A 20130-nucleotide genomic window follows, 5' to 3' on the forward strand; every position below is an offset into this window, starting at 1 on the left:
GATCTTTCAGCCACTGCAATTTGCTTCCAGGAAGCTGTGCCCTTGTCACAGCCCTGTGACAGGCAAATGGCTCAGCAGCACAATAAAACACATTCTGCTATTTTGGTTATGTATTTACAAACACGTGATGTAAGTAAGATTTGAAAATACTGGCAACTTCCTACTTTGATGCAAGGCAACGACAGCTGCAGCAACTCAGTGCTTTTAGAAACAAGGACAGCCCTTTCGCCAGGTAGATCACACGTCATTTCTGCAGGATTCAATGATGCTTTCCAGGCACCAACACCTATAAGGTAAGGTGCCCCCAATTTGATCACAGAGTCGTTTAAGTTGGAAGGGAGCTTTAGAGATCACCTAGATCACCCTGCAGTGCACAGACACACAAAGAGCTCCAGCAGGAGCACAGAGCTCCAGCCAGCCCAGGGATGGGGCATTCCCTCCCCTGACCAAACCACGTTTCCAGAAGGGACCCGTAGAGGAGCTTCACGGTGGGAAACAGCAAAGAACTGATATCACACGACCAGAAATCTCAGTTCAGACCACAGTCAGAGAATATCTTATCAGAAAACTGCAGCAGTACTTGAAAGGCAGGTATGAAAAACTACCCAAGAGAATTTCCCTATAGCAAAATCCTGGGTCAGCGCTGCAGCAGACGGTGAGCCAACCAGGTAGGGAGGACAGCCAGGACCTCCAACGTGGGAAATGCTGCTGAAAGCTCTGTTTACACAGCTCTCCTAACATCTAAATCTTCAGTGCCTGAATTGACAGGTTTATTTTTAAAATGTAGGGACGGTTCTCCTGCCTTACCCTACTTTGCCCATCTTCTTCCATCTCTGTCTCTGTTTCTAGCATGACACTGATGACTCCAGCTCTTCCCCCAGCTGTTCTGGACCTTCTTCCATCCCAAAGATCCCCAAACCCACCAAGCTGCAGCCCAAAACCTGCTCCTCCCAATGGAGCAATGCTGAAGCTAACCGGCCGCAGCCACCTCGCTGCCTCGCTTATTTGCCAAACAAGCAGCAGGCAAACCTGAGCTGTTTGCAAATTCTCCAGACCATAAACACCACATGGGCTCGTGCCCGTTCTCAGCACGAGAGTGAGCTTTAGGAACAAGCACCAGGGCGGCAGAGAGGAGGAAAGAGCACAAGCAGACACGGGGAGACCCTCACCGAGCTCCCGTTCTCACATTGCTTTTGAAAGGAGGAAGGGTGCTCAGCTCTTCTGAAATCCAGGCCGGCAATTTTCTCTGGGTAAATAAGAGCTGTGTCCTGCAAAAATTGCTGGCTTAGATGTACAATACAAAACAAATAAAGATCCTTGCGGAGGAAGTTTCTTTGGGTTTTGTTTTGTTTTTGAGCCCTTCCATTACAGCTTCCATATTTTCCATCTCAGGCGGAGAGTTACCAGCCAATTCCTCTTGAGAACCCAAGAGCTAATTATTTACCAGCACAAACCTGCTTGCACTAAAGTCTTTTTTTTTTTTTTTTTCCCATGTCACAGACTTATCTCGGTATCTGTTCCCCAAGTCACATTTACAAGCCCCTGCCAGTCAGCAGCCAGCAAGAAATGACACACAATGACGAATGCTGGGGAAGGGTTCCCAGCAAACCAGGGGCCACAGGGATAACCAGGAGAGAGACAGAGGGCTGTCTGCAGCACTTCACCAAGGAGGAATGGGGAATGGGTCAGCTTCACTCCCTGGTTCTGGGAGACAGAATAAGCTTTTTATTACTTGCCAGTGTATCACTGGTACATCGCACAGGCAAGTGAAAAACTAAACAGAGTAACTGTAAAACCTTCAAACCTCTCATTAGATAAGACCTCTCTATCTCAGGAGGACAGCAATTAAGCTACATTTTCCAGACCCCGGGCTGTGTCTGGACATCCTTTCTTCTCACCATAACAACTCTGCTAGACAACATCCCCTGAGCCTCTGCCAGGTCCTCACTGTGCAGATTGGACACCAGGGGATGTGGAACACGGCAGGAGGGTACCTGGTGTGTTAAAGGAAAACAGCTCACAGCTACCCACTGCATTTCTGCACTGTTCTGTAAATACAAGTGCCAGAGGGCCAAAAAAGAAATCAGAAAAAGAAAAGAATCATGCACACTGCTGAATCCAAACAGAACCATATAATTTTGCCATTTATACATAAACACAGCAGGAAATTAACTCAGGGGAGGTATTTCTGCACTGCCTGTGAGCTGAAAAGCAGGCAGTCAGCTCTTTGCAGCTGCGGGAACAACCTGCATGGCAACGGGATCAAACAGGATCCCTCCTCACTATGACATCTTCATATCACTAAGCTCAGGCATAACCCACAACCGACTGTAGGGTACATGGGTTATGGAGACCAGCAGACAAGAGGGCTGCTTCATCCTCAACACCCATCTCTGTGAGAAAACTGGGTAAATGAGATCTGATGCTGTGGGAGGTGACGGAAGAAGGCATCATTGGACAGTTTTAAATCAAAAGCAAGTGGCAATGGTGGGGTTAGTTCACAAAAGGAGGAGAGCAGAGGATGTAAGTGGAAGGGACTGCAGGACTGGCTGTCCTGCAAGCCTCTGGAAGCAGCCAGGCCAATTCCAGATGTCCCTGAAGCCATTACCCATAGCTTTCTGCTTTCTATCTCCTGCAGAACACTCACACAAGCATTAGGCCCCAAAACTGGAATGCCAGTCCTCAAAGCAGCACCACAAGCATGCCCCCACCGTGACTTCTCTCCAAAAACACGAATGCTTTCTAGCACCTTTGGCGTGAAGTGTCAGAGCAAAGCTCAGCAACGCGCTGCGCTGACGACACAAGACAAACCACCAACACCTCAGCACTATCACCCAGGCATATCAGCTCACTGGGTGACAGTTACATTGCGACAAAGCAGAATCCCAACCTTCCTAAACAGAACAGAGCAGCCGCTAATTAAGAGTTACATAAACACCTGCCTAAATTGTACGGAACAAATGGCCGCCCACAGCAGAAGCATCAGCTAATTAGTCCCGGCCGTACCCTCCCGACTCCCTCCGTGCTCCTCCACCCATCCCACCCCCTCCAGACCTTCGGACAGCTCAGGTCCAGCGCTGACACACCTTCGTATCTCCCTGCATTCGGGAGCAAACCTTCCACCTCTCACGATTCAAGCTCCGTCTCTCCTGACTTAGGAGCAAAGAGCTGCTTGCTCTGAGGCCACAGCACCCCAACAGCAACACCTCTCCACTGCCAGTGTCAAAACACAGCCACGTATTTGCTCCACGCCCGCAGCACGCTGTCTGCCAACCTGTTCCAAGCCATCTCTGTGCTACAGACCCTGCTGTAATCGCAACAAGCCCCGTAGCAGCGCTAAGGGGATTTCCTCGCGTCGCCGTGCTGCCTGAACACGGAGCACAAAAAGCTGCACATCGCTAAGACGCTTTGCCATGCCGCAGACGCGTCAGCTGGAGGGAAAGATTCCATACGCTTTCTTCGCACCGCGTATTCTCGCCTAGCTCTCCCGGCACAGCCGGAGCGAGGATCGGAAACGAGCTTCCTATTGCTTGCGCGTCCTGGACTTCCAGTGGCCTTACTACGAGAGGCTCGCTCCGTGCGCAGAAACACCACGAAGGCTGCTGTGCTGTACATAAGGGGGAAAGAACCGCAAAGAAAGCAAGCGAGCAGAGGACCCAGAGCATCCTTCAGACCACCACAGCCAGGCAGTGCCCGCTCGGCTTCCGAGCGAGCAGAAGAAGCGACGCATCGCAAAGCGCTCTCGCGAAGCCCTCCCATAGGAACTTAACGAAGGCTGCCGGAGGGACTTTCGCCTTCTTTCGCCACGGCTGCCGGCTCTTCGGACGTGCGGCGAGAAAGCTCGCGGAGCTCCGCAGGCGCTGCCCGCCGCACCCCCACCCCCACCCCGTCCCCGTCCCCGTCCCCGTCCCCGTCCCCGTCCCCATCCCCCTCCGCTCCCCACTCACAGTGCGTGCGTGAAGGCGCTGAGTCCCGGCGGCACGGCGGCCAGCCCCCGCCCGGAGCAGTCCACCCCTCGGTCCCCGTCGCAGCTGCAGGAGGCCGGGCAGGGGGAAGGAGAGGCCCCGCCGCTGGGCCCGGCCGAGCCGCCCAGGCCCCAGGCGACGAGGCCGAGCAGCGCGAGGCACCGCATCGCCGGGCCCCGCACCGCAGCGCGGCGCGGCCAACAAAAAGAATTAAAAAAATAAAAATTAAAAATAATGAAAACACACACAAAAAAGAAATCGATATATTTTTTCTTTTAAAAAAAAAAAGAAAAGAAAAGCACCGCTGAGGCGGACAAAAAGCCCTCCCGGTCGCCGCCGCCGCCCCGTCCGGCGCCCTGCCCCGCCGCTCCTCAGCGCCGCAGGTAAGGCGCGGGGGCGGCCATGGCCGGCGGGCCGCGGGGCGGAGCGGAGCGCGGCACGGAGCGGGGCACGGAGCGGAGCGCGGAGCGGAGCGGGGCTGCTCGGCGCCCCCGCCCCTCCCGGCCTCGGTCGCTGAGAGCGGCGGCTGCGGCTCTGCGCGCAGCGCCGAGGTGCGTATGCTAACGAGGCAGCCGCCCCTGCGCTCCGATTGGTGGGAAGAGGGCGCGGGGCCCGCGGATATGCAAAGAGAGGTGCGGGAGCGGCCAATGGGCGGAGGCGGGCGGGGAGGGGGCGGGGCCTAGCCGCCGCCGGGCGGCTCCAAGGCACGGGCAAAGCCTCGACGCGGAGCGACACCGCGCCGCATCCGCGTTCACAGCCCCGGGAGGAGGGGGGAAAAGAGAGCACCCGACAGCCAGCACTGGAGAGGGGGCTTTAAAAGGACTCACGTTCTACGCGCCTATCTACGTAACATGCAAACCAGAACAGATTAGAAGAAGCAATCGGTTTTCCGGCAGGAAAACAGCAGCAGTTGAGTGCTTACCCGGTGCTGATGGGCTCACTCCACTGCCTGCACATAATGGCAATAAAAATGGCACTCCGAGGGATTCAGAATTGAACACGGTGGAAAGATCAGGTCTGAGATAACCCTCAGTGCCACCAGTTGCAAGAAGCATCCCCCAGCACAAAGCCAGAGGCCCAACAGCACGTTCCAGCGACAGGACCACGCCTGAAGGAGCCAGGCAGGAATAAGACCCTTTATCAAACACATCCACATCCAGCACACAGCTGCCACCATGGATATTTTGATTCCTTATGACACTGACACTCCCCAAAGGCTCTGGGCACACTTCAAATACAGTTTTGGAGTGGAAGAATAAGTGGAGCACTCACAGATGAATTGTTTGTTTAATTTGAATTGTTTTCTATATTTCTTCTCAAGATGCTGCTGTATTTCCCAAAAGATGTTGTTCCACAGTTACCAAATGGCAGTGGGGCACATCTAGTGCCAGCAGTAGCTCAGACAGACACATTATACACATGTAATGCTTTATAACAAAGCACAAACTCAATTTCTTAGCAGGTCCATTTGGCACGTGCTTGAGATCACTTTGCACTTCAGTTTTCTTCAGCCAAAAACCCTACAATTTCTCAGCAATAGACAGGCTCTCTGGAGCCAAACTGTTCGCTCAGTGTCTGTACACTGCAAAATATAATCATGTCTTGATTCAAAACCAGAACTCCCAGATGCTACTGAAATACACCTAGTGTAATAAATCACCAACTTCCATGCTTTACTCACTGCCACTGGAAGCATGTGGGAGCCGTGCTGACTGTGCTGCTGCTAGCCAGCCTGTCTCCATCACAGATTAGATTGGGTTCAGACAATGCCACCACACTGCTCCAGCAGAGAAGCAGAGCTGCGATTAGATAAGAACCACGTGCAGGTATTGTACTTACCTTTGGATGCACACAAGCCAAAGCCTCACAGTGTTCAGGTAGCTGATGCTTCAGTGGTGGTGGGTTCCCTCCCCCCAATCCCACCACATTGCTCTGCAGATTTAGTCTCTAGATAACCAAGGTGAAACCAGAAACATGGAGTAACTTACCAGTTTTAGATCCTTAGATGTTTTCTATCCTTAGATCTAAAACACGTACATGATCAAAAAACAGTGAATGCCAGCATGAGCAAGCATACAGCTGAGGACAAAAAAGGGAACACAGCAATCAAGCTGCTTCAGCTTCCATTACTACATAGCCAGCCTCAGATACACAACTCAGGCTTTGTCAGTTTTTCTCTAAGAAAACTAACCATACTAAAGCAGAACATAGTTAGCCAGATCACAGAAATATTTCATTTTTAAAACCAAATTGAAAATGCTGTTGTATTTCCAGTTTCATTATCAATTTCCTATATGTATATATATATAAAATGTATGTTTTTAATTTGAATTCTGCACAGTGCCAATTTGCAGTCCAGCCTACCTAAGTGAAAAAAAAAATCCCTGTGTGTTCCCAGCTGAAGCACTTCTGCCTTTGTCTCAGCTCATAACTTCAGGCACATTTTTCTTAAAGACCTCACAAGGAATTACAGACATTTAACATCTCATTACCGGAGATACTTGCTTCAAACAATTAAAAGATAATATCTGACTCGGAATAATATGCATCACGTAAACTCATGCAGTTGAAACTAAGAAGGTCTCAAAAATGCAGGAGGTCATAGGTACCACATATGCTTTACAGCATACTAATTTTCTCATCTCTCCAACAAATCACTAAACACAGGACAGGAAAGGGAAGATGCATAAGCAAAAATAAATAAATAAATAAAACCACCTTAAAAACCAGGACTGGAAGGTTTTCTTTGCACGCCCCCACACACACAGTTTACACTACACCCCAGAGATAATAAACACCCAACTACAGCTGTCTGAGAACAGTACCAAACATGGAAACTCAGGAAAAAAAATACACAAAAACAATGCATATGAAATTGAACTTTTATTTTTCTGTTGATAAAACCCGAAGATCCCTCACAGCAGCAATAGATGCAGAAGTTATCTGCAAAAATCATCTCTTTTTAAACTGTTTGCATACCCAAAGATATCAAATGTGTAGGGACTGCATATTATTATCACAGTACAGGCACTGCTCAGTAGTAAAAGAAATTAAGTTCGTTGGTGCATTTTAATCCACCCGTAACGTTACAGGTTTTCATAGTATTAAAGATGACTGTTAACAGGTTTTCTGCTTATCAGGTTTTGTTGTTGTCGTTGCAACTAAAAAGCGTTTTATTAAATGCTACAATTGGTATGCCCAGGTGCCCTTCCCCATGGTTTTGTAGTGACTGTCAAACTGTCTCCAGATGCTACACTTCAGAATGACAACACTGTTGCATTCCGTAGCTCAAGCTACACTCAAGTTACCTTAGAGTAACAGAAACCACTGCTTTGTTCAGTAACACCAAGGGATACAGGTTCTAAAAGAAACACCCCTCCCTGCCTCGTATCCATACCTTTAGTATTTATATATATATTTTTTATATAGCTCTAAAACAAATATCTACTATTTTACAATTAAATTAATACACATCCACGACTGCGCTATCGAGCGATTTTGGTCTCAGTACTTTCAACATTAGCTGTTCCATAAAAATATACAATTCAACAACGTGGTCCTATCGGTGCCACGAGGCCTTGAGATAGAGGCCTCTGACAGACAATAAACCACGCTAATCAGTGCTCAATGTCATCTAACTGTTAAATATTTATACTGCATTTTTGAACTACCAGTATCTTTAGAATTCCAACTTGTAGTTGCAGGCTTTCCATGCTCACAAACATGCAGAAAGGAAATATGTTTCTCACTGGCCTGTAGTAATCACATTTTTTCTTCTCCAACAGATGAACTGAAAATGCACAAACCTCAAGCTGTCACGTTGAGATCCACAACCTGATCCATAACCTCTCACTTGCTTTATTTTGCTATGGACTGCACCGCTCTGTGGGAAAAATCCAAGGAGCGGTCGCACAGTCACAACTGCACTTTTCAGTTTAACTGCTCATTATCAATTAGGATGCACTCAGAGCTGCCATACAAGTGAACAGACTCCAGTAGACCATCAAATTAATTATAGATATATATCAAAAACTGAAGCTTTTAAAATCAAGTATACACATAGAGTGTCAAGCCTGGTAGGTTCCAAGAGGTGTACCTCTGTTTATCAAAACAGCACACAAAAAGCATGCCACCATCAACCATGCCTGAGCAAAGACATGAAGCACTTCCACCTGGAGGCTTCTTATTGCTGTCCCAGCACCATTCCATATAAACTTTTAGAGTGATGTTGACCGAACCATTTGTACAACTGCGAGCCCTCTAAATCAGAAGCAGTTCAGTGATGAAGCTCACACAAGTTCACCCCAGGGTTCCTTGACGTATAAGCCTCAGGATGTTTACTCTCACAGATGTAATGATCTGTGATTTGAAGTACTAACTCCAAGACCTGCACAGTTAGTCTGTACGTATGATTACAATATGACATACTAAAACCACAAGAGTTACGGCCATTAAAATGAACTTCTTAAAAACAGCAGAAAGTCAGGGAAATGTCCGGAATTCTTTTGAAAGCATTCACATATTTTCAGTCTCTGAATATAAAAATACATATAGAGTCCATACAGAGTCAACCCAGAACTGCAAACAGTTCTGTCGTCACCCCTTATTTGCTTGAAAATCAGTACAAAACAATGGAAGTTATAGGAATTACTGTTGCAAATTTTGTAAATGTGAGTTATTAAAGTCCTTACACACAAACACCAACTGTAAATTATTTACAGGTGAGGTAATAAAAATTTCCAGAGTATCTAATTACGATTTAGCAGTAGTGTAAAAATAACCCACTCACCAAAACAATACAAGATCTGGTAACTGTTACCAGATCATGTCTAGGTTTTGTATTTGTCTATAACACGTTCTTAAGAGAAGTGCCAAAATACTGCTACATCAATATCCTTTCTGCAAAATAATCCATCAAGCAAACTGAAGATGTTAAATGAAAAAATAAGTAAAAAGTGACATCAAGAGTAGAAATAGCTCTTATTAAATGCCTCTGAAAAACCTGGGAATTTGTTTTCACACTTAGAGGTCAAATGTAAAAAAGAAGTATAAAAATCAACGTTTTTTTTTTTTTCAGGGTACCCTAGGTGATTTTAAAAGGACACATTCTTGTTAAACAGTGAAAAATGCAAGGAAACTGAAAAGAAAGCCTTCTAAAGAGGACTGAACTGCCAAAGGCTGTGGCAGGTGGCACAAAATCTTGTTGGACATCACTACTAACATACCCCAGTGGTCAGCACTGGGGTCCACAGTGCTTAACAGATTCATTAGTAACAGGGGGGTGCTGGGACAGAACACACTCCCTGTGCACCATTCCAATGAATGCTGGAAAGCTGCAGAAATGAACAATCAAGAAGCTCAACGTTCATCAAAAGAAAAGTGCAAGTCCTAAACTTGGAGAGGTACAATCTCATACACCATTTGACAAACAAGGAGAGGCTGAGACAAACTGAGATTGGAGAAGGCTCAGGGGTGTTCTCAGCAAGATGTGTAAATGCCCGATTTGGAAGAATTAAAACAAAAGAAGAAAAACAGACTCCTCTCAGCAGTACCTAGTGACAGGTTAAGAGGCAAAAGCCATAAACTGTCATACAAAAAGCTCCATTTAAACAGAAAAACTTATCTTTTTAGCATGAGGGAGATCAAAACACTAGAACAGGTTGCCCAGAGATCATGTGGAATCCTCATCCTTGGAGATGCACAAGACCCAACTCGTTACAGCCCTAGGCAACCTGCTCTAGCTGACCATCCTCTGAGCAGGGTACTTGTGCTACAGGATCTCCAAGAATCCTTTGCAACCTCAATCATTCCGCAACTCGATGAAAATGACAGTAACTTTTTTATCCCAAGCATTGCATCAACGGAATCAAACCAAACCACAAAATGTAAAGGGCATGTATTTTCTTGAAGTTACTCTGTTCACTGTTAGTTTTGCTGCCTGCGTTTCATCGATCTCATTTTTTCAAATCTTGACTCCATTTCTTCCAGGACCTTCGGTGTATATCGTACAACTAATTTTACCTTTCCTTGGGCTGCCTTCAGTAGCTCTACTGCTTTTTCATGGTGTTCACCCTCGACGCTCTGCAAAGCACAAGCCATTAAGTATCATATTAGTGAAGACATGCTGAAAACATACTGCTTTCATTTTTCTGTCTATATCATCAACTAAAATATTCTAGTTTGATAACTTCACAAGACCGACGCCACCCAAGCTTGGGATTTATTCTCCAGCAAATCACTAAAGACTGATGGTAAACATACTGATGAGCATTAAGAAGAGCAGTGTAAAACTTGTGCTTATGCTTATGTTAAGTCTTCACATACGTTCACATTGTATAATGGAAATAAGAAGAACAAAAAACAATTTAGAAATAACACTCAAACATCAACAAATTCAGAGCACTGTCTTATCATCTGAGATTGCTTTTCTCCTATTGTATATTCTCCTATTTTATAGTTTACTGTTGTCCACAACTTGCCTAATAAGCTAGTTAAGGTTATCTTGCATTTAGCTAAGGACAAGAGCCCTCAGACAACTGCAAGATAGCTGCCTTTTTGATGTTATCCTCTGCTACGACAAAGCAAAGCACTGTCTAATAGACACCTGAAACAGAACATGTAACATGCAGCATGTTGCTTATCTCAGCACTCCATACATGTCTTATCAGAAGTGCAAAGTACTGAGATTAATTTCATGTAAAAAAAAAAAAATATATCAAGAACTGTCTAGCCCCATTCCCCCCAACAAAACAGATTATAAAACAAACCAACAACCTTCTACTAAACCAACTCTCAGGATTTATTACTAGATTCAACCAATTGTAACATTTAAGCAGCAACTCTATCCAAATATACATTGCTCAACAGCACACATTTTATCAGCGCAACTTATTTCTCCCAAGGTTAGCAAACACAACAATGGGACTACTCCAAGCCTACCTCCCACTGGTGCTATTAGAAGCTAGAAGGCAGGTGATGTACCTGTTGATTGGAGGGTTTCCCCGTTACTACAAAGTTACTTACAGAAAGAAAGACAACAGTTAAAAAGAAACCCAAGTTATTTCTCTTCTGTCAGACTCAGACAACACATACATTTGAATGTTTTCATGTTTGTTATTCTAGTGGATGCCATGGTGGATCCAAAAAAAAACCAAAACAACAGGTAGTAAGAAATCTATGAAGTTTTATTGCTAGCTGTGCCAAAGCACCTAAAATTCTTGAGTACGCTTCAAATCTCTCAGTGTGAAAAAAGACATGTTTTAAGACACAATAATTGCCACCTTGGCAGCAGCAAATTACTTCTTAAGTATTAGATTAGCAATTAGATTACAAGAATATTCATCACATATCAAGATGACAGTAATTCACCTGTGAACATCGAAATATTCTTCCTCCAAGCCTGCTTTCTTGCAGTATTTTATTCATTTACTATATTTTTACACTAGCTACATATACTTACACGTGTATGCACAAAGACAGCTGCTGTTAGCTGGGATTACTGTCAAACGATCAGGGTGTTTTGGGGGTGGAGTTGTTTCTGCTTTGTGAGGAGGGCATCACACGAGAACAGCTGTCACTTCATAGACAGCTGACCTGTCCCTTGATACTTTCAAGTACCAGGAAGGCCAGGCCAAGGATAGCTGCACCACTAAGGCCATGATTTCTCCTACATCTCCCACATAACAGTGAGGAGCCAAGCATGATAGAGCTCTTTGCTAGCAGGCAGCTTCTGGAGTACCAAGAACCAGCCAGTCTCCATTCCCTTCATACATCAAAAAACCACTCAGGCTAAAGAGCATAAGATTTAGTTCAACTCTCAGTCTTAAAATAAAACTGAGCTTGCAGATGTAGTTATGAGAACATTAATGCAAAGCATATGATAGAAGCTTCTATAAATAAATCCAGAAGTTTGAGATTTACATGCATTTGACAAGCAGCTCTTGTAAATCAAAGCCTGCCCATAGCCTCCTCCTTCCAGTCATTGCTTTTTGTGTTGCAACTCAGCAAAAGAGGATACCTCTTAAAAATAAGTAGCTACAACGGAACTTCAGATACGTACTCTTTAAAATACAAATCTTTGTTTTGAAGCTTATAGCACTTATGTAAAGATAACACCTCCTTGTTTTTCCATCTTACTGCAGCTTTCATTTCACAGCAGTGATTTCACTGGGCTAATGACATCTAAAGAACTCCTGCTCAGTCTACAATAATGCATCACAATTTACTACTTACCTTTGAAGCTGCAGAAAACTAAGTTAAAATCTGCACCATAAAACTTGGATGAAGCAGGAAGCCATAATGGCATTTTAATACTATTTCAGAACATAACACCTACCAGATTTATCCAGCTTCTCATAAACTGAAACACTGACATAAATAGCGCTGTTCCCAGTTCAAAAATATAACCAGGGCATAATCCAAGAACGTTCACTGCACAGAAATAGGCTCAGAAACCTACGGAAGATCTTCTTGGGAGGACAAATAGAAGCAATTTTGCCGGGATCAAAAGACAACCTCAAGCTTTGCGCCATGTACATTCTACGCACGCCCCCAAGTGGAGACAAAGAGTTACTGCTACAGAAAGTGAAAATCAATTCCTACCACTCCGTTCACAGAAAGAAGCTGGTCTCCACGTTTCAAGCCTCCATGCCTATCAGCTACACCACCGGGGATAATTCGGGAGATATAGATGGGGGAATTTTGTTCTTTGCCTCCCATGATGTTGAACCCGAGTCCTTCTTCGGTTTTTGGCAGTTCAACCACTCTGGGATGCGAATGACCTTCACTAGCAGCAAATGCTGCCACAGTAGCCTGTAGGAAATAAAATATTCCTATTTACATGAACTTAAATACAAACTCCTTAACTTGACACGGTGTGCAGGTTGAAAAATTATTTTTATCTCGAGGTGCTAAAATATTAAGACAAATCAGATTAATTTCCCAGACAACAACATTACTATAAAAATGTACAACTCAGAATAAAATATAAGTGGAAGAAGTTTACAAACAACGTCTTTTGTTATACTTTTTAATGATTTCATTCACTTATCCATTTCATTCTAGATTTCATTCATTATTCATTTCAGATTTCATTTCATTAATATCTAGATACTACGCTTCTGAATTTTAAATACCTTCCCTCTGCTTCTAAAGTAACAAACTACTGTAATTCAGTTGAGTTTAGCACTTACCTTTGCTGTTGCATTAGCTCTCACTTCTGGGCTACTGCTGATATCCACAGTTTCATACACGTGTTCATAAACCTTCAACAAAAAAACAGCTTAAGCAAGGTGAAAACAGATATTTTTCTGCTTAGCTAAAATAACAGTTACAATTTAAAATTGCATACAGGAAAAAAAATCACCTCTAACAAATGACTCTCTGATGCACTCCAAGGCACTAAGTGAGAACCTACCACACTATGAAGAACTAACTCCTCAGTATCTTTTAACTCCACACGTCCTAGGTCTCGACTCCAACCCTCCTTCCTCAGAGAACATGCAGACCTCACCACAACATCTGACAGCAAGATATGGGTGACTACCTTCTCATACTTGGTTCAGTCTGGGACTTTTCCATAAGGATGTATGAAAAATTACACAAGGTGGCTCTTCAAAGCTCACCCAACAAACAAGCCCTCCCTCCAAAACCCATATTTTCCTTCACCTGATGCAACTGACTGAATATCTAAAGCAAGCAAAGGCTACTGAAAACACACAGACAATATGAATCCCAATGCTAAAGTGGGTTAGTGATGCTGATCCAACAAATGCAGTCTTTCATAAGATGAAAACATCAAGAGCACTTCCAGGTTTACAAACAGATCTTGCAAATTATTGCAGGTGTCGACAGCAATGGTAACACCATCAGCAGCAACAATAAGAGGACACATTTGGTCATCTCAGATCTCTGATAGAGCATCTGGAATGAAGATGAGTGCAAAGCTATGATGCTGATCTGGCTTAAAAGCAGCAGCAGTTTATACTTTCCAATGGGATAATGGGTGTTGTCTGCCAGCAAGAGAAAGCTTTCAAAATAACCATCAAGGAGCAACTTGTTTCTGAGCCATCATTTAAAACAATACACCTATACTGCCCCAAATTGGAGTTTTTTGGTCTTTTAAAAAATATGTCATCACCTATTAAGCTTCATAAGTCAAACTCTGTTTAATGAAGAAAAACAGATTATTGCATTGAACACTTAAAAAAAAAGTGCCATTTGTAATGCAAGCTGATTGCTTGCACGCAGTTAACTTACCTCCCTTACAGCATTACAGAATTCACTTTGAAGGACCCTTTGCAAAGCCTGTAATTTCTGTGGCGGCACTTCTCCACTTCTCTGTAATTTTTCAAGCAACTCAATTGCTCTGCAGATGTCTGAAGAAAAAAAAAAATAAAACAATGGTAACATGCAATACCTGAAGAGACTTTACTGCTAGCTTTGACTTTGTTTTTAAATTCAGTTAATGGAGTAGTCTGTGTGTGCTTGTGTACACCTTAAAACTGTATCCATAGTTTCACTTTCTCCATGCCACTACATACTAACAAAACATTACAATAAAGCACCTTATTTTCAGACTGTTTAAGTCAAGGGCAGCAATACAGCCCTTTAAGTACCTGGAGGCACCACAACCATATCTGTATTTCAAATAATTTCATTTTTCCTTGAAATCAGGCTGCAATACTTCTTGGATGATATACACCAGCAGCATTTTACACAGATTATATTTCACAGTTTATGTAAGGCATGGCTACCGTGTAGTTAAAGTCATCTATAGTATTGTCAACTATGCTAACACTCCTGTTACATTCAAAAACTAGTTTCCCAAAAATGCACCCAATGCTTTCCCCACAGATAAGACTGATTCAGGCACCAGTAGCCCGTGATTGTATTAATTGGACACCAAACAGCAGCTGGAATCACCAAACTTGATTACAGCTTTTATCAGTTAAAAAACACCTTCTTATTTCCTTTCCTGTAGTGTGCCTCATTTATCAAAGTGCTGGGAAAAACAACCCAAACTCCTCGATGATCTCTGCTGAGTATTCTGTATTCAAGAATTCTGAACCCAACTTTTTTTTCCCATTTCTTGAAATTTCCTGAAAGATCACACTGTCACTATTGACACAAATGCACATGCTGCTCAGTGAAACCCAAATCTAATCTGAAGGACTGGATTTCAGACCACTAACAATGGGCTATCAATTGTTTTATCAATTCAGGCATCAACCATGACACTGAAGCAGTGACATTCTGCAGGCAGCTCCTCAAGAGCAGAAAGGATTAGTATTCTTCACTTGCATTTTTAGAGTGACTATTCTTGTGATCATGCAAGTCCTTGAATGGAAGTAGAACGGACTCTCAGAAAAGCAGACATTATGGCCTTCGTTATCACAAAGACACAAAGAAGCAATGATTAATATACTGCATAAAAAAGGCATAGATATTTTAGAAGATGATGACGTCTGGAACACAATTACACCCCAATGTATTATTTCTCTTTTTCTGTAATTAACCTTCAGGAGATCATTTTTCACAAGGAATGTCTTTCGTGCTGCCATCATGCCACTAAATAGACAAGCAACAGCCACAAACTTTATGGAGGGGTTGTAACAACCAATGTCCATCCTGTAATGTTTCAAAATTAATGTATGCTGACAGAGGACAACCCACAGTTCACACTAGCCATTTCTGTCAGCTATCAGTCAGATATCTCACAAACACTAAGAGCAGCTGGTAGAGTCAATTAAACATGGTAACGTCACAAGCTGGTCATCCACTAGCACAGTTAAAACCGTATTTGTACCATGGACTGGACCTAAATCAATCATGGAAGAGCACCCAAATCTCACAGCTGCATGCATTGCTTCAGAGGACAGTTCAAGAGGATCAGGTAAATAAGTACCACAATTGAAATGCTAGCTATTGAGAGCTCCAAGTCTGCAGTATGTGCTGCATATTCACTATTTGTACAAACAAATTACAAAATGAAAAAAAAAAAACTTCTAAAGCTTTTGATTTCCTAACATACATTTGGTACTGTATTTAGCTCACAAAACATTTGGTGTAATGAAACGTAGCGTAGGTGTGATTGTTAATTTTTCCAACTTAGTTATGAAAATCCACAAGCATTCCCAGTAAACCCTATGTTCAACATCAGGGGTACAAAGTCTCTCTAATTTAATGAAGTCTCTCACTGAACAGCTTGAAGTACAACGATCAACAAAGGGAAGACAGAAGCTGTTCACATCCTTTGCTGATAGCAGCAGCTCCAATCCTGCAACGCTCCATATATTCATGAAAAGTCTGCTAAGTATGCAAATTGCAATACAGCTATCAAGTACTCACAGATGTTTGCAGACAAATGACTGTTCCAGGCACATGAAGAGCATGATTCTACACAGCAGCTCTCATGCCTGCAGTCTACAAACCATGTTAAGCTGTAACGTGTATGAAGTTGTCTAACAATTAAAATTTCTTAGTGTTCTAATTAAAAGTGACAGCAATCTACTAATCAAACAACCCAGCTGTCAGACCAAAGGACTGAACTACCCAAAGCAGTTCTTACAACTGTGCAAGGAAAAAAGAAGATAGATGACTATTCTGTTGACACAGCCTGCTTCCTTGTGAGCTGCACTCAGAATGTCACCAGCTGAATGGCACTGTCCTCACAGCATTACCATTACAGTACAGCCAACAGATCAGAACCACACACAGACATCTGTTCCCGTGATGGGTTTCAAGAAGAAACGACATAGATAACTCAAGAGATAAGCAATTAAAGAAAAAAACAACAACAAAAAACCCTCATTATAAACCAGAATTCATACAATTGAAAATTTTTCTTTTAAACTTTTTATCCTTTGTAGATCAGCTCTTCACAATTTTTTATTTTTATTTATTTATTTTTTGCTGTTGTTGTTTTCACCAGTCCATGCTTGGATGTGTAAACAAAACACAAGGAAAACACAGTGTCCTTTACAAACACTCCTGGGGAACCTATTCTGCTGCTTGTGTTCAAATAGCCCAAGGTACACACAGATTTACCACACATCACTGCTAAACTGTAGGACTGATTTCTAAACGTTCAACCTTCTCAGATCCCTGCAATCCTGGAAATTTGGGGAATGGTTTTGTGCAGTGAAGCTTGGAAGAAGGCACAGTCAGGAAGAATTCTCAATTGCCCTGATGGTAAGCATATGGTAACCATTTTAAATCAGCACATTTTCTACACTAGTCTCTCTTCTTATACACTATATGCCAACATTAGCGATGTTCATTTTCAAGCTAAAAATGACTTAAGCTTACCTGCAGTCAACCCTACATAGTTATCCATCAGTTGTTTAGGTCTGTAAATAAAGCTCTTCATGTTGTAAGACCATTAAACTGCAGACCCTTTCTCTTAAAAGGAAAAAAAATGCATTAAGACTAATAGGTCTTTTGTTCCACTGATCCTTACGTAACTCCATAGATTTGTTTGTTCTTGCGGCAAGAGCACAGTGACAGGTAATGAGGTGGAGGAGGATGCTGCCTGAGGTTTAACTCTGCAGACCTAGCAAGAACAACTAATCCACTGCCAAAGCAGCTGCCCTAATTAACAAGCTCTAGAGCTGGGTGGGTTGATGTGCTGCTGAGTGGGAAGCAAAGTTCTTACATAAGACCCTGCTTAGAGGCCTTCTCTCACGCATCACAAGTGATTTGTTTGCAGGGTGGGAAGGAGGGCTGGGCACAAAGAGTCGAGTTCTGTGGTAGACAGCACGTGACAATGCTGTATAAATGGGTTACACATCTACAAAAAGACACTCTGAGGAGCAGGCCCAGAGGGGACAGCAATGGGAAAACACTCAGCTCATCCAATTACCTGCACTCCATGTAACCCCATTGCTTCTCAAAGACACTAAAGGTGGTTTACCAGTTTCCTTAAAAACCCTTGATTAAAGACACCGCAGAAAAAGCACAGGACTAGGTTTTGTGCCTTACCTGTCTCCCTAGTGGCTGTAGTTACAAGCCACACCACAATAACGACACAAACGAGTGTGAGGTGATAATGGAGCTGGACAGAACTCAAACAAGTAAAGTGGGGCCCTTGCACTCATCCTTCACCAATTATAAAACAAAACTGGGCCCTACTGCTAAGACACAGCCTAACAAACGCAAAGTAAAGCCATGAAGTTAGCCGTCCTCCTGGCAGAAACGAGGAGCTGATTCTACGGCAGGCGCACCCACGGAAACAGACTGAAACCCGAGAAAAATGTTGCGAGCAGTACGATAAAGAAATAAAAAAGAAGAAAAAAAGACCCCAGCTAAGGCACTGAAAGAATCAGGGGCGAAGAGTAAAAAATAAAGGAAAAGGACACGAAACACCTGCTGCACTGCGCTGTGTCCCCCACCAGGAGGAAGAACTCCTTCTGTCCACAACTGCCTGAGGCCCTCTGAGGCCGCACACGGGCCCGACCCCGGGAGCGGAGCAGCATCTGAGACAGCTGGAAACGAAGAAGAGCGCGTCCACGCGGGGAAAAAGAAAAAGGAAAGCAAAAGCATCAGCCCCGCTCACCTCGCTCCAAGCGCACCGGCTCACCCAACGCCGCCATCTTGTCCTCGCCGCGGCCCCGCCGGAAGTGACGCAACCAAACCAGAAGTGGCGCGGCCCGGCCGGAAGAAGGCGCGAGGCGCGGCCCCGCTGTTGCCATGGTGTCGCCCGCCCGGGCCCGCCAGGGTGGGCGATAAAGAAAGCAAATGTGGACTGAAATAGCTGACGTTGGTCGTGTTCTGTCACTGCGACGCGCTCTATCCACTCCTACTCCCCATTAACACACGAGAAGCACCGCCTACGGAGCGTGTATCTGTTCATGCGCCATGAGTGCCCCTGGAGACGGAATTAGATGTAAACGTGCTTCTGGCCGCGGCAAATGTGGAGCATGTGGTTTGCGTGTCTGCTTGGCACCAGCTTTATCTACGTGTGGGGCTCACACTGCACGTAACGTCTGTATTAAATTGGAGATAAATGACGCGCTCAGGCTTTTTCTGGAAGAGAGTAGGAGACCAGCACATTTATTTCTACGCTAATTTATTCTAAGGGGTAGGTCTGCCCGTTTGGCTTTGATTTTGTCTGTGCCTGGTGTTTGCAGCTCTGAAAGAGAAGGGTTCTCAACAGGCCTCCAAGTGTCAGCTAAGGTGACAGTGATGTACTCCCTCCCCGCTGCAATTCATTTTAATGCCAGCTCCTCTCAGTTTGAAGGATGTCGTGTGTGCATTTCAATGAAAAGGTCATACGAATGGAATTCCGCAGGTGAACAAAATTAAATCCTCACGGGCTTGTTTCCTGCGAGAAGAAATGTTTGAGCAGCTGGAAGCACAGAGTGTTTCTGGAATAAAACCCAGATGTTTCCATCGCACTGGAGCAGGAGCGGCTGCTCTGTTACCAGTGATTGAAACTGTAAGTTGCCTGCCCTGACTTCAGACAGATGAGACTGTGGGAAAAAAAAATAAAACAGAGTATCAGGCAATATTTCAAAAATATAGCCTTGGTAGGAATACAAGTTTGAACGTATCTTTAGTGTAGTATTATTTGGACTTCCATAAAGAGCAGAGGTTCAGAAATTGGAGCAGTTTCCTCTTATACTAATGAGCTGCACAATGGACTTTCACTCAGACCTCTCTCCATTCTAAAATATGACATGATGAGATTAAGAAAATCAGAAAAACTAATTTGATATAGTACTTCCACTGTCTGCTTCATAACAATGTTACGCTTAAACTATAGTGCTCCAGGAATATGCTGTGATTTATACTTGTCTGTCCCAGTGAGGCCAGATCTCAAATACTGTGTTAATTTGTGGGCTCCTCGTTTCAAGAAAGACTGAGAAGTACCAGAGAGAAGGGAACTTACTTTCTCTGATTATGTTTTATGCAAGAAAACTTGGTCTTTCCTACACCATAAGTTCTGTGTTTAGCAGAAAAAGTAGTGGAGTTATAATTTTACAAAAAAAAAAATGGGGTCGAAGCAACCTCTTTTTGCTCATTCTTTTTACTGTTTTCTTTCTCACAACACCTATGGAAGAAAAAATATGAGAGAAAGAAAACTTCAGTATGAATTTGACAGAGCTGTCCTTTCTGGTGAAAAAAAAAAAAAAACACAAAAAAAAAAAACCCTAGAGGATGACAT

At 43.7% G+C, this 20130-nt stretch overlaps 2 protein-coding genes across 2 annotated transcripts in view; both read right to left on the minus strand.

Annotated features, from left to right (window-relative positions):
- The window catches only part of LGR4 (leucine rich repeat containing G protein-coupled receptor 4), a 56472-nt gene extending 52260 nt beyond the window's left edge, over positions 1-4212 (minus strand). Inside the window, exon 1 of the mRNA XM_065755421.1 lies at positions 3948-4212. Within this exon, the coding sequence (XP_065611493.1) occupies positions 3948-4132 (185 nt within the window). The 5' untranslated portion in view covers positions 4133-4212. The remainder of the gene's footprint in view (positions 1-3947) is intronic.
- A 5578-nt stretch (positions 4213-9790) lies between these two features.
- LIN7C (lin-7 homolog C, crumbs cell polarity complex component) lies at positions 9791-18585 on the minus strand. Its single transcript, XM_065755428.1, has 5 exons — positions 18520-18585; positions 14223-14341; positions 13157-13228; positions 12567-12776; positions 9791-10046 (listed from the first exon to the last, which is right to left on the minus strand). The coding sequence occupies exons 1-5, from the start codon at positions 18554-18556 to the stop codon at positions 9891-9893; spliced, it is 594 nt and encodes a 197-aa protein (XP_065611500.1). The 5' UTR covers positions 18557-18585; the 3' UTR covers positions 9791-9890.
- Between the last annotated feature and the right edge of the window lie 1545 nt (positions 18586-20130).

This window comes from Cyrtonyx montezumae, unplaced genomic scaffold (genome assembly GCF_038088225.1).
Source record: "Cyrtonyx montezumae isolate F1298 unplaced genomic scaffold, pur_monq_1.0 scaffold_10, whole genome shotgun sequence".
Taxonomy (NCBI): Eukaryota; Metazoa; Chordata; class Aves; order Galliformes; family Odontophoridae; genus Cyrtonyx; species Cyrtonyx montezumae.